The sequence below is a fragment of the Hemibagrus wyckioides genome, linkage group LG08, assembly GCF_019097595.1.
Source record: "Hemibagrus wyckioides isolate EC202008001 linkage group LG08, SWU_Hwy_1.0, whole genome shotgun sequence".
Taxonomy (NCBI): domain Eukaryota; kingdom Metazoa; phylum Chordata; class Actinopteri; order Siluriformes; family Bagridae; genus Hemibagrus; species Hemibagrus wyckioides.
This window is the reverse complement of record NC_080717.1, coordinates 12219766-12233184: the sequence shown is the minus strand read 5'-3', so window position 1 is coordinate 12233184 and position 13419 is coordinate 12219766. Positions and strand designations below refer to the sequence as shown.

General features: G+C 41.0%; 1 protein-coding gene across 4 annotated transcripts; it reads right to left on the bottom strand.

Annotated features, from left to right (window-relative positions):
- Window positions 1-10120: 10120 nt before the first annotated feature.
- gjb1b (gap junction protein beta 1b) lies at window positions 10121-13171 on the bottom strand. Of its 4 annotated transcripts, none has more exons than XM_058396370.1 (3): window positions 13021-13170; window positions 12568-12745; window positions 10121-12405 (listed from the first exon to the last, which is right to left on the bottom strand). In XM_058396370.1, exon 3 carries the CDS (start codon window positions 12389-12391, stop codon window positions 11564-11566), a length of 828 nt encoding a protein of 275 aa, XP_058252353.1. In that variant the 5' UTR covers window positions 12392-12405; window positions 12568-12745; window positions 13021-13170; the 3' UTR covers window positions 10121-11563. The 4 variants fall into 4 exon arrangements, with proteins under 4 accessions (XP_058252353.1, XP_058252356.1, XP_058252354.1 ...); XM_058396373.1 differs by having other exon boundaries at window positions 12576-12745; XM_058396371.1 differs by having other exon boundaries at window positions 12568-12809; window positions 13021-13159.
- Between the last annotated feature and the right edge of the window lie 248 nt (window positions 13172-13419).

The window sequence follows — 13419 nt, the reverse complement described above, 5'->3', positions numbered from 1 at the left end:
TCAGTGCTGACATTACCAGGGATCTGTCTGAAGGACTTCCCTCCTCCTCTTTTCCATGTTTTTAAATGTGTTTGTGTTGCCACATTAGCAATTAGGCTTCCTACACACATCAGTTTGAAATTTTTTCATATACTGCCATAATATAACTCCGCATGATACTATCAATATTAGGACCCCAGCCCCCACCCCCACACACGGACACACACACAATGCAAAAGTAAGACAACAGATAATGTACCATTTTGTGGGAATATGCATGAGCGCTTGGTATGTTCCATCAATGATATTTCATGATACTTACGTTGTATGGTAATCCTAAGGCCAAGCCAATCTAAAATCTTCTAGTTTTGTCATTGTTTTGCTGCATGATGAAGTTCTTCCCAATTATATTAGGTATATTTTTCTGCTGCTACCATCAAAAGTTACTTCATAAACAATAAAGATTATTGACAGTGTTCTGGAAGCAACTGTGCAAGCCCAAGCCATGACATAACCTACACCATGCATGACCAAGTAGTTTATTTATTTTAGATCATGAGCAGATGATTACTTTCAACACACATTGGCTATTCCAGTACACTGTGGTAAAGATTAAGCTTGGTTCCAGGAAATATGGTTCATCTCTGTATTTCTTTAAGATTTTAATCTATGATATTTTTCTGCTATTAGGGTCTTCTTCAAATCCAGGGAGCAGATAGAAATCTCAAAATAACATTGAAGCTTTTTTTTTTTAAACATCTCACTCGCTGTTGTAGGAAAACATATTTTGATATCTACTGTAACATACATTCCTTTCTGAATTATAATTTACATAAACCAGTTCTCACCACCAAATGGTGATCAAATCAGACAGTGATCAGGAACTGTGAACTAGCCTACAGTTGGGGAGTAAACTCTGGGGACTTTTCTCCCATTCAATGCTTTGTTTAAGAGTATCACCTCTAAGCTTTTGCATTAGCATACCAGGGAGTCGACACCTGTGAGGGCTACCTCCCCTTGGGGGAGTATCACCTCAAGGCTTTTGTATTGTCACACCTTCAAGGCCTGCCCACTCAAGCCCTTTAAAACTGTAACTCATGTTCCTTTTCACTGGATTCGTTGACTACAGAACCACTGCAGTGTGTTCTGATCTACAATAAAACATTCCTGCTGAACACCACTCACAAGTCCCCTGGTCTGCTTCGGTCAATCACAACACCATTTTACCTCAGGTGACAAGTATAATAATCAACATCTCTGTAAACATACAATTCTATAAAGTCTGTAGTGTTTTTCTATTATTATAGTGCCCACATTTGGCCAGTAAGGATTTTCGCACTGGTGTGACATTAGTGTACCTGTGTTTGAAGCATTTACCGTTTACTACTTGCCTGTGTCAGCGTTTAAATTATACTGTTTAATTTTCTCTTTTTCTTGAATATTTTTTACTGTTGTTGATAGTTTGTTAAATTTTTCACTTTCATATTTTCATATTCAGTCAAAGGTACATAATCATTAAGTGTGGCAAACATTCAACTTTTCCAGTGTGTGAGCTGCAGGATGTTTAGTAATTCTTCGTCAGAGAAGATTTTAGGTTTAGAGGTGTGTATCCAGATGCTAGAGAAGGTTAGTGATAGTGAAAGTAGTGTAGTGTCTGTAGGGGAAAATCTGGATGCCTCAAGTGGCATTAGTAATCCCCCACTCCGGCATTAGAGCCCTCACAGTGGAGCGAATGGGTGACCACTCGGTGGCACAGTCGCAAAGTCAAAGGTAGCTAAGACTTGCCCATGGGAGCACCATTCCTTTCCACTTCACAGGTTTGCTGTCCTCAGCGAAGCACCTGCTGAGAATCCTGGAAGAGCTCTGGTTAAAGGAGACTCTTTCAGGTTCATGAGACCCTGTTCTAAAGCATGTGAATTTAGCTAGGCCTTTAGGTCTCCAGCAGCACTGGTTAGGTGTATTGCCGGGCTCCGGACATAGCAGGTAATCTTAGGGTCTTAAGCAAGCATATGTTCTCGTTAGTAGTTTTCCATTTAGGAGCTAATGATATATGGCTTTGTTAGTCTGAGGTTACTAAGACGAATATTGTAGAAGTGTGTAAATTAGCAAAGGCGATGTCCGATGCTATAGTATGGCCCCATCCGAATGCAGTGTGCCAATGTAACTTACAGCAGGTTATGGTCGCTGATTGGATGTCGTGGTGGTGTTTCGAAAACAATGTGGGTTTCATAGATTGAAATCCAAGATTGGATTTCTTGGCTTTTGAGGCCAAAGCTGGCCTGTGCTGTTCTCATTTCTGCTGTTCTCTAGAACAGGTCTAGTTAATCTGTGACATTCCAGAGCCAGGGCCAGGGAGCAGACAAGTAAATGACGGCTAAACCAAAGTCCTTTATACTAACTTAACATATGTAGCCACAAAACATAAGACTACAGAGATGATTCCTCTAATTTTATTTATAGTCATCCATGGCCATATTCTGAATTCCTCTGTGAATTTGCAGATTTAATTTAAAACCTAGTTGTTTCTTTAGACAAAGCATTAATTGAGTCTTTAACATTAATTTTGATAAGACCCACTGAGAACAGCAGTTGTGTCCATCTTAGATTCAGTAGGTGTGCAAAGCCAATGAAATGCAGTTAGTATTTAACCAGAAGTGCATAGTGATATATTTTCAATAAATTACAAGTAGATACACAGTTATGGGGGTGATATATGCAGTAGTTATTATAAATAGTGTATGTATGGCCCATATATTTATGAACAATGTACAATGCTAAAGACCTACCAACCTACAGAGGGCTGAATTCAAAGACAAAATGATGCAGCAGGCTAGTCCATTTTGCTGAAATTTCATTCCCTCAGTAGTTTGTATGGCCCCCACGTGCTTGTATGCATGCCTGACAAAGTTGGGGCATGCTTCTAATGAGATGACAGATGGCGTCTCTGGGGTATTTCTTCCCATATCTGGACCAGGGCATCACTGAGCTCCTGGACAGTCTGAGGTGCAACCTGGCGGCTAATAATGTCCCAAAGTTCTACTGGATTTCGATCAGGAGAACGTTAGGGCCATTCAATGTTATCAATTTCTTCATCCTCCAGGAACCGCCTAGATACTCTCACCACAGGAGGCCAGGCATTGTCGTGCACCAAAAAGAACCCAGAAGCCACCACCCCAGCGTAGGGTCTGACAGTGGGTCCAAGGATTTCATCCCAAAATCTAATGGCAGTCAGGGTGCCATTGTCTAGCCTGTAGACGTCTGTGCATCCCTTCATGGATATGCTTCCCCAGACCAATGTTACAGGCATCATAACATTCTCCAGCTTCTCCAGACTCTTTCACGTCTGTCACATGTGCTCAGGGTGACCCTGCTCTCAGCTGTGATAAGCACAGGGCACCAGTGGCGGACCTGCAAATTCTGGTGTTTAATGGCAAATGCCAATAAAGCTCTACTGTGCTGGGCAGTGAGCACAGGGCCCACTTGAGGACGTTGGGCCCTCAGGCCACCCTCATGAAGGCTCAAGCAGGAAGTTCCGGCTCAGAGGGAGGTCTTACTCTGGACGGACCAATCGGTGGCCGCTCTACAGGATGCTCTGGAGGACGCAGACTGGGATATGTTCTGGCGCAGCTCTGATGACATCAACATGTTTATGGAAGCGGTTGTGGGATTCATTGGGAAACTAGCGGATGACACAGATCACAAGACTATCATCAGAACGTTTCCTAATCAGAAGCCGTGGGTGGATAAATCCGTCCGCGATGCTCTGAGATCCCGCTCCGCTGCATACAACGTGGGGCTCGCCAGCGGAAACATGGACGAGTATAAAGCTGCATCCTACAGCGTGTGCAGAGTGGTGAAGGAGGCGAAGAAGTGCTATGGACAGAAACTAGAGTCACAATTTCAACAGAGTGGCTCTAGGAGTCTGTGGCAGGGACTAAGAACTATGACGGACTACAAAACACCATCTTCCAGATCGGCGAATGTGGACACTTCTCTGGCAGACGAGCTAAACACCTTTTATGCTCGCTTTGACACTGCAGCTCAGAGCACTAACGGCATTAGCACTGCTAACAGCGCTACAGGCAGCACACACGAGGAGCATGCCGGAGAGGACAGCGCATTCATCATCTCGGAGCACGACGTGAGAAAGGCATTCAGGAGAGTGAATACCAGGAAGGCAGCAGGACCAGATGGCATCACGGGTCGGGTCCTGAAGGCCTGTGCTGACCAGCTTGCTCCTGTGTTCACTGAGGTCTTCAATCTCTCCCTGGAACAGTCTACAATCCCGATGTGCTTCAAACAGTCCACCATTGTTCCTGTCCCCAAGAAACCCCAGCCCGCCTGCCTGAAAGACTACCGCCCAGTGGCCCTGACCTCAGTGGTGATGAATTGCTTCGAAAGACTTATCAGAGACTTCATCACTTCTTCTCTACCTGACACCTTGGACCCGCTACAGTTCGCGTACCGTCCCAACCGGTCTACTGAGGACGCCATCGCACACCTCCATCATGCAGCCCTGAGCCATCTGGACAGCAGAAGGGGGAATTATGTCAAAATGCTCTTTGTTGACTACAGTTCAGCGTTTAACACCATAATTCCCTCCATACTCACCACTAAGTTGGAGATCCTGGGACTCAGCCCATCCCTGTGTCGATGGATCTCCAACTTCCTGCGAGACAGACCTCAGGCAGTACGGGTGGGCAACCATGTCTCACCCTCACTCACCCTCAGCACTGGAGCCCCCCAGTGTTGTGTTCTGAGCCACTTCCAGCTCCACCAACATTGTGAAGTTTGCGGACAATACTGTGGTGGTGGGCCTGATCTCCAATAACGACGAGACGGCCTACCTAGAGGAGATTAAAAACCTGGAGACATGGTGCCAGGTCAACAATCTCCTCCTGAATGTCAGCAAGACTAAGGAGCTGATAGTGGACTTTAGCACAAAGCAGGAGAGGAATTACCAGCCCCTCACTATCGATGGGACGTCGGTGGAGAGAGTGGACAGTTTCTGGTACCTAGGTGTTTACATCACACAGGACCTGACATGGTCCTGCCACGTTAACACCCTGGTGAAGAAGGCCCGGCAGCGTCTTTATCATCTCAGACGCCTGAAGGACTTTAAACTGCCCTCAAAGGTGCTAAAGACATTCTACACCTGCACCATTGAGAGCATCCTGACGGGAAGTATCACAGCCTGGTTTGGGTGTTCCACCAAACAGGACAGGCAAGCTCTCCAGAGGGTGGTGCGATCAGCCGAGCGTACCATCCTCACCGAGCTTCCTGACCTGGACACCATATACAGCAAGCGGTGCTGGACCAGGGCCAGGAAGATAATGAAGGACCTCAGCCATCCCAACAATGGACTCTTCTCTCTGTTGTGGTCAGGGAAATGTTTTCGTTCCTTGAAGGCGAACACAGAGAGAATGAGGAGAAGCTTCTTCCCGCAGGCCATTCGGGCCCTCAACCAGAACACCTAGAGTCTGGACTTCTGGACATACTCCCACACGACATGACATTCTACCTCTGATTCCGCTGATTGTTGCACATGCAATAATTGCACTACTTTGTACTCTGCACTATTCTGTACACACAATACACTCTCACTGTACATCTTTCCTGTACATCTTGTGTGCACACTGCACCGTCACTTTACTCCCTGTTAAATTGGACATTTATACTTGCCTATAGACATCTACATATATATTTATCTTACATATGCACACTGTACATACTGTATTCATTTGCGACACCATTTCAAAGTTAACCATTGTACTGTATTATATTAGTGTATTATAATTTTAGTTTTATATTTGTTTTTTTCTGTTTAGTTTTATAAAGCAGTTTTATATTTGTATACATATATATTATACTACTATTTTTTGTTAACATTTTTATTATATTATTTTTATTTTATTTTATTTTTCATATTTATATTTATATTTACTGCTATTGATACTACATATATATCTATATATATATATACATATATATATATATATATATATATATATATATATATATATATATATATATATATATATATATATATATACACTATATTGCCAAAAGTATTCACTCACCTGCCTTGACTCGCATATGAACTTAAGTGATATCCCATTACTAATCCATAGGGTTCAATATGCGCTTCAGAAGCGCATTTGTGAGGTCACACACTGATGTTGGACGAGAAGGCCTGGCTCTCAGTCTCCGCTCTAATTCATCCCAAAGGTCTTCTATTGGGTTGTGGTCAGGACTCTGTGCAGGCCAGTCAAGTTCATCCACACCAGACTCTGTCATCCATGTCTTTATGGACCTTGGTTTGTGCACTGGTGCACAGTAATGTTGGAAGAGGAAGGGGCCAGCTCCAAACTGTTCCCACAAAGTTGGGAGCATGGAATTGTCCAAAATGTCTTGGTATGCTGAAGCATTCAGAGTTCCTTTCACTGGAACTAAGGGGCCAAGCCCAGCTCCTGAAAAACAACCCCACACCATAATCCCCCCTCCACCAAACTTAACACTTGGCACAATGCAGTCAGACAAGTACCGTTCTCCTGGCAACCACCAAACCCAGACTCGTCCATCAGATTGCCAGATGGAGAAGCGCGATTCATCACTCCAGAGAACGCGTCTCCACTGCTCTAGAGTCCAGTGGCGGCGTGCTTTACACCACTGCATAAGACGCTTTGCATTGCACTTGGTGATGTATGGCTTGGATGCAGCTGCTCGGCCATGGAAACCCATTCCATGAAGCTCTCTGCGCACTGTTCTTGAGCTAATCTGAAGGTCACATGAAGTTTGGAGGTCTGTAGCGATTGACTCTGCAGAAAGTTGGCGACTTCTTTGCACTATGCGCCTCAGCATCCGCTGACCCCGCTCCGTCAGTTTACGTGGCCTGCCACTTCGTGGCTGAGTTGCTGTCGTTCCCAAACACTTCCACGTTCTTATAATACAGGTGACAGTTGACTGTGGAATATTTAGGAGCAAGGAAATTTCATGACTGGATTTGTTGCACAGGTGGCATCCTATCACAGTTCCACGCTGGAATTCACTGAGCTCCTGAGAGCGACCCATTCTTTCACAAATGTTTGTAAAAACAGTCTGCATGCCTAGGTGCTTGATTTTATACACCTGTGGCCATGGAAGTGATTGGAACACCTGATTCTGATTATTTGGATGGGTGAGCGAATACTTTTGACAATATAGTGTATATATATATATATATATATACATATACATAGACATATATTTGCATATGCATATCTGATCTGACACTGACTTTCCACACTTTAATTTTAAATTTTTCTCTTTTTTTACTCTTTCTTTTTGTGTAAGACAGTCGTAAAAAGCATTTCACTACATGTCGTACTGTGTATGATTTCGTATGTGACCAATAAAATTTGAATTTGAATTTGAATTTGAAGTCTGTTTCTGATTGTTTGGTCAGAGACATTCACACCAGTGGCCTGCTGGAGGTTATTTTGTAGGGCTCTGGCAGTGCTCACCCTGTTCCTCCTTGCACAAAGGAGCAGATACTGGTCCTAATGATGGGTTAAGGACCTTCTACGGCCCTCTCCAGCTCTCCTAGAGTAACTGGCTGTCTCCTGGAAGCTCTTACATGCACTTCAAACCTTCTGGAAATGGCACGTATTGAGCTGATGAAGTTGGACTGCCTGTGCAACCTCTGTAGGGTCCAGGTATTGCCTCATGGCAATGATCAGTAGCCAAATGCAACACTAGTAAAAAACAGTTAGAAAAGATTAGTAGGGAAAAAATACCAGTGGCATCCACCTGTAATAGTGCACCCGCTGTTAATTTCATTAACACCAAAGCAGCTGAAACTGATTAACAACCTCCTCTACTACTTAACTGACCTTGATGCTATATATATATTTGTGAGTGCTGTAAAGTAAAAAACCCAAAATAATAGTCTCTGACAATCTCCATGGTATCACAATCCACCATTCACAGAAGACTTTTAGATCAGAAATATAGAGGCTATACCACAAGATACAAACCACTCAGCAGTAAGGCCAGAATGGAATTCCCCCCAAAATATAGAAATGAGTCACAAAAGTTCCTGGGGCCAAGATTAACCTCTAACTGAGGAGCTGCAATGTTTTGGATTTGTTTTGCAGAAAGGACCTCTGGGCCATCTGGCCAGCAGGCATACACAAGGACAATGATGCCAAATATACCAACATAGAAGCAGGGTCATAAGAGAGCTGTGTCTGAAACATCACTTAACTGAAGTTAACTGAAAATTCTCTAAATGAATGGAAGAGACTGATGAGAGAAAATGATTACTTCATGTCAGCACTAATAAAGGTGGTTATTACTGAATTATATGGTGTACTTTTTTTTCTTCTTATTTTTCTGTAGTGTTTTTGTCTTCACTTGAGTTATGTCCTTCAGAAAGACTAAAGTATTATAAGTAGATGCAAAAGACCACTCTTTATGTATATGATGCTTTTAGAACAGTGCAATTGAGAAAAACCGACAGGCATGCCAGTTCTATCTTGAAAATAATGAAAATAGTCTTCTCAGTTGTTTTGGAAATGTAACAGTTTACAGGATTAGGGAAGGGAGGTTGATTATATGTAAGAAATATTATACATCTGTAAAGCCAACCTTTAACAAGGTATGTGTGCAGAATTTCACCTAGGAGGTATATGCAGCCTTGCTCATCAATGCTGTATAACTTTCTTAGCCTTGGTCAAAAAGAAGGTGCTTATCCCATTACTGTGAAATTTCCTTTTCTTTTTGAGTGCGCTTCTCCTGTGGAGAAGTGTGTGTGGCTTTGGACACAAATATGATCTGCAGTGGAAGTGAATTTGGGTATATTTGTTCATATTACATGTTCTGACACCCAAGCTGTTTAGTGTCAAACAAGGACCCAGACTGTTCATCTCCCCACACTATTGGAAGCTGTTCCCATCAGTAGAATCTAGAGGATAAAGCTAATTATCAGTCACATTTACATTTACACTTAAATACCAACCACGGTGGAATGATTCTGTGCACTCGAGTAGTTTCTTTTTTAGCAAGCTTCAGTCTCTCATTATCACATTTAATCTCATGTTCAAAAATAATCATCATACACCTGTCCTTAATTAAATGATTCTGATGAACCCCAAAAAAATAATCAGCTTCTTGTAGGATTTTCTTGCTAGTCATTAACAATGGCCACTTCCCCACCATACCACCAGAGGGCAACCCTGCTATATGTATCTTTTTCCACCATACTCATGCTCACCTGTATTATCTCATTGGTCATATTTTTAAGCTCCCGTGTTTCTCTCAGTCTCACAGCTGCTGCTTTGCCTTACATAGCCCTCCTTCCAATATTCGTGTGTCATAACTTTATTCAAGTGTTTTTATTATGCTATTCTTTTTTATGTACCAGTTTTTTTTATTCACAATTCTAAAAATAAGTATATGCACTTGCAGCTGCCTCTCCGACTCATAACATGACCATCACCTTCTTGATTTTATTGGATAGCTGAAGCCATGATCTGCAAAGAGCTTATAAAGGTTGTACAGGATCTCACTGTCAAAGGGTGGGTGAGGGGTATAAAATAATTCCCAAAACATTAGATATATCATGGAACACGATAGATATAACATGTGATATAACATGACATCATCATCAACAAGAATCTGAAAAATGGGGCACCACAATGAAATTATCAAGAACAGGCCCTCCCTCCGAAATAGTAAGGACAAGAAGAAACTTATCAGGGAGGCTGCCAAGAAACCTACAGCAACAGGAATTGGAATATCGGGGTAAGTTGTTCCCTGCTTAAATCACCCCAAACCATGTGGCAAAATGTGTTGTTGGGGTATGTAACCACTGTAGAAAGGTTAGACAGCGGTATGTTAACAAAATGTCATGTTCTGCCATTATAATGATGTATAGCATAAAATCAAAAAGAAATGGCTTCAGAAGAAGAATATCAATGTTTTGGAAAGGCAAAGTCAGATCCCAGATATAAATCCTATCAAACAACATTCCAACATGGAATGACTTAAATATGTTATGATGGTAGATTCTTGTGCACACACAACAACTTTGGTTGCATTAAAATATGGAAAAAGATAGGATTGACAGGATTTATGTAGGTTTAATTGTTTTAATCACCTGCCATTTTAACAGGGGTGTGTACACTTTTGTATAGCCACTGTATTCTATACAGTCATATCAGCAATAACAATTTGAAAGTTGTTTCTGTGTATGTCTTATTAATTACAGAAGGCTAGACAATCCTCTTCACAATCACATTTAAAAATATTCTAGCTTCCCTAAACAAATAATTTACCATTTGCACAGACACTGTAGCTGCATGCTACATGTACTATACATACAATATTACATATACTAATAAATTGTATATATATTGTATATAAATTGAATATACCAGTATATTTTCGCATGACTGTGAGTGACTGGGGTATTTGTTTACATGTGTTTTAAGTTTGAAAATTAACAGAGTATAGAATGTGACTCACCTTTTCAATGAATAAATTTCAGTTAGAAGAGATTCTGTATGCATACATCGATGGTGTTCCTTCACACAGAGCAAAAACCTATCCCCATGTCTACTCCATATCCTTAATTGAGAACCATATACACACTGTATACGGCACACTCTCTTATGTAAACTATCAGATACCACTTGCTTCTTATTTCAAGTAACAGGGTAGCCAGCCAATAAAACATCAATAATGTGATTTATCTAGCTATGCCATGGCTAAATATACCATTAGGGACTCTCCTACCATAGAACAGTTGATAGAACCCTGAATGTACTGTAACAATAAAAATAACAACCATAGCAGTACTATTCCTTGCCCACTTCAAGCTTGATTCTCATGTGTACAATGGGCATGCCATAAAATGTATTAAATTGGGAAAAAATGTAATGATGAACAAGTAGATATTAACAAGAATTAATATCTTTTATTTATTTGACTGCAATAAAGGCGAGATTCTAAACAAGATCTCATTAAAATATATGTTCTGTTGACCCAGGAGGTTAATCTAAAAAATAGAAAATCTCTGAATATCAAGTTACTTTAGACAAACACTGAACAAACACAATAGCCTTGTAGTTTAACCAATATAACTTTACATTAAACATATATACCAATTATTATTTTGAAAATGTCACCTGGCCTGGATTGCTATTTATTTTCATAATATTTCAAGCTTTTAACATAACGTTAAATATGTATGGAGGCTTTTTACATATTAAACTATTACATATTATGGAGTCTTCCAACGGAAAAATAAAAATATATATACTGTAAGACAACAAATTGAATCAATATTAGCCATTTTCCACTTCTGTTGCCTGAACCCCAACATACATAGACTAAGGTTTTGGACAATATATCCAGATATCCAATATATCCAGGCCCATTGCCATTTCCATTTTTTATTACTTCTCTTTGAAAAGTGCAAAAATGCAACATTTTTGAATAATTTAACATTAACCCAGTAAATGAATACAGATGTCACTGGTCATGATTACTAAAACTCCAAGTTAGTTACCAATGATTAGTAAAACATCCCAGAAGGTAGCAGCTAAAAGGCAGAACATCTCTCCCCTTTGTCAGTAGGGCTCTTTCTGGCCAAATTCAATCTGGGCTTAAATGAATGCTCTGATATGAGCTGATTGATTTCATTTTGCTTGTAAGGAGACAGCATTTGAGTGAGCCAGGGTCCTTGTGGATCTCCTTCTGGTTTCTGGAAGTAGCGGGAACATGCTCTACCTATTAAATACAGCACCTCTGCAATGTTTAGCAAAACACAAACCCCAGATACCACCAGCATGAAGACAGTAAAGATGGTCTTCTCTGTTGGACGAGAAACAAAGCAGTCCACTGTGTTAGGGCAGGGATAAGAATCACACTTTACAAGACGCACCATTTTGAAATCAGGGTAGATCACATAAAATATGTACAAAAAGGCCACCTCAAAAATTATGCGAAAAATTATGCTTATCATATATGTCCACCAAAGTGCGCCGGTAATCTTGAATTTCTGATTCTTTAATTGTTCAAACTCCTTAGTGGCACCTCGGCCTGATAATTTTAGGATCTTTTTGTCAATATGCCGGCGATGAGCAACATGCATAGCTACCAGCAGTGCAGGTGTTGAGACGAGAATCAGTTGCAGGGCCCAAAGACGGATATGGGAGATTGGGAAGAACTGGTCATAACACACACTATTGCAACCAGGCTGCTGGGTGTTGCAGGTGAAGCCAGACTTCTCATCGCCCCACACACTTTCGGCAGCTACTACTAAAACCAGGATGCGAAAGATGAAAATGACAGAGAGCCAGATGCGCCCAATGCCTGTAGAATGCCTATTTACACCGCTGATTACGGCGTAAAAAGACGCCCAATTCATTTTTGATTCCAGTTCTGTAAAAGAAAGATATTACGGTCAAAATTTTGGAGTTTTCAAAATTAAATTTGGCAAATTCTAATATTACAGCCTAAATGTAAAATGTATGATTAACAGCCAGTAAAAAAGACAGTAATGTAAGCCCTTTACATTAATAATAATTACAAAGTACAATTTACCAATTTACCAGCTCAGCCCGTGGTGTAAGCAGCATAAGCCTTGCCAGGTCCAAAAATATCGACCATCAGGTGCAGTCTTGACATTTGGACACTTTGGGCATTTGGACACTGCAATTTGTGTCTGCCCTGGAGTTGAATAAAAGAGCATGGGCGATGCTCTATTGCCACATGCTGTCACCTGATGCAAAAAGAAAAGCCAATCGCAATATTTTGGGCAAGGCCATGTGACAGCCTCTCCAGCTCTATAAAAGGCAGATTAGCTGTATTTAAAGCACCTAACAAGCTCTACTGTATACTATACCATTTTACCCATGTAGATATATTACTAAATAGGATAGGGGTTTTTTATGTATACATCATAGCAAACAGTATGAAATGGAAATGTATAGACATTAATGACAGCTACTAAAACAAATTGCTATAATTAGTAAAAACAAATATTTTATCAGTTACCTTCAGAAGTTGTGGTACGCAAATATATCCAGAAAAGGGTTGAATCACTGCACTAAATGGCTCAGTGAAGAACACCAGGCCATCTGGAAATGCAAATATTTTCCTCAACACTAGCCACTGCCCTGCACCATAGCAGTCATATGCTCTTGTATAAGCCATTTACATACAATGGTGGCCCTTATTGAGACTAACAAGACTGGAATTCAGTTCAAATGCCTCAAGTTCCGCCTACCCAAGGCGAAAGAATGAATCTGTGTGGACACAAAGGCCTCAGCAACATTATTTATTGTGCCTGGCAGCCTAAGGGAGAAAAGAAGTGTCTTTGAACTGAATGACTTGTGAATGAATGTTTTAGAGGACTACACTGCCTTATGTTTCAGAAGTTTTTTCTGAGTGTAA

Excerpts from the sequence above, each read along its gene's own strand:
- gjb1b (XM_058396372.1), bottom strand. The coding sequence starts at position 12,391 with ATGAATTGGGCGTCTTTTTACGCCGTAATCAGCGGTGTAAATAGGCAT.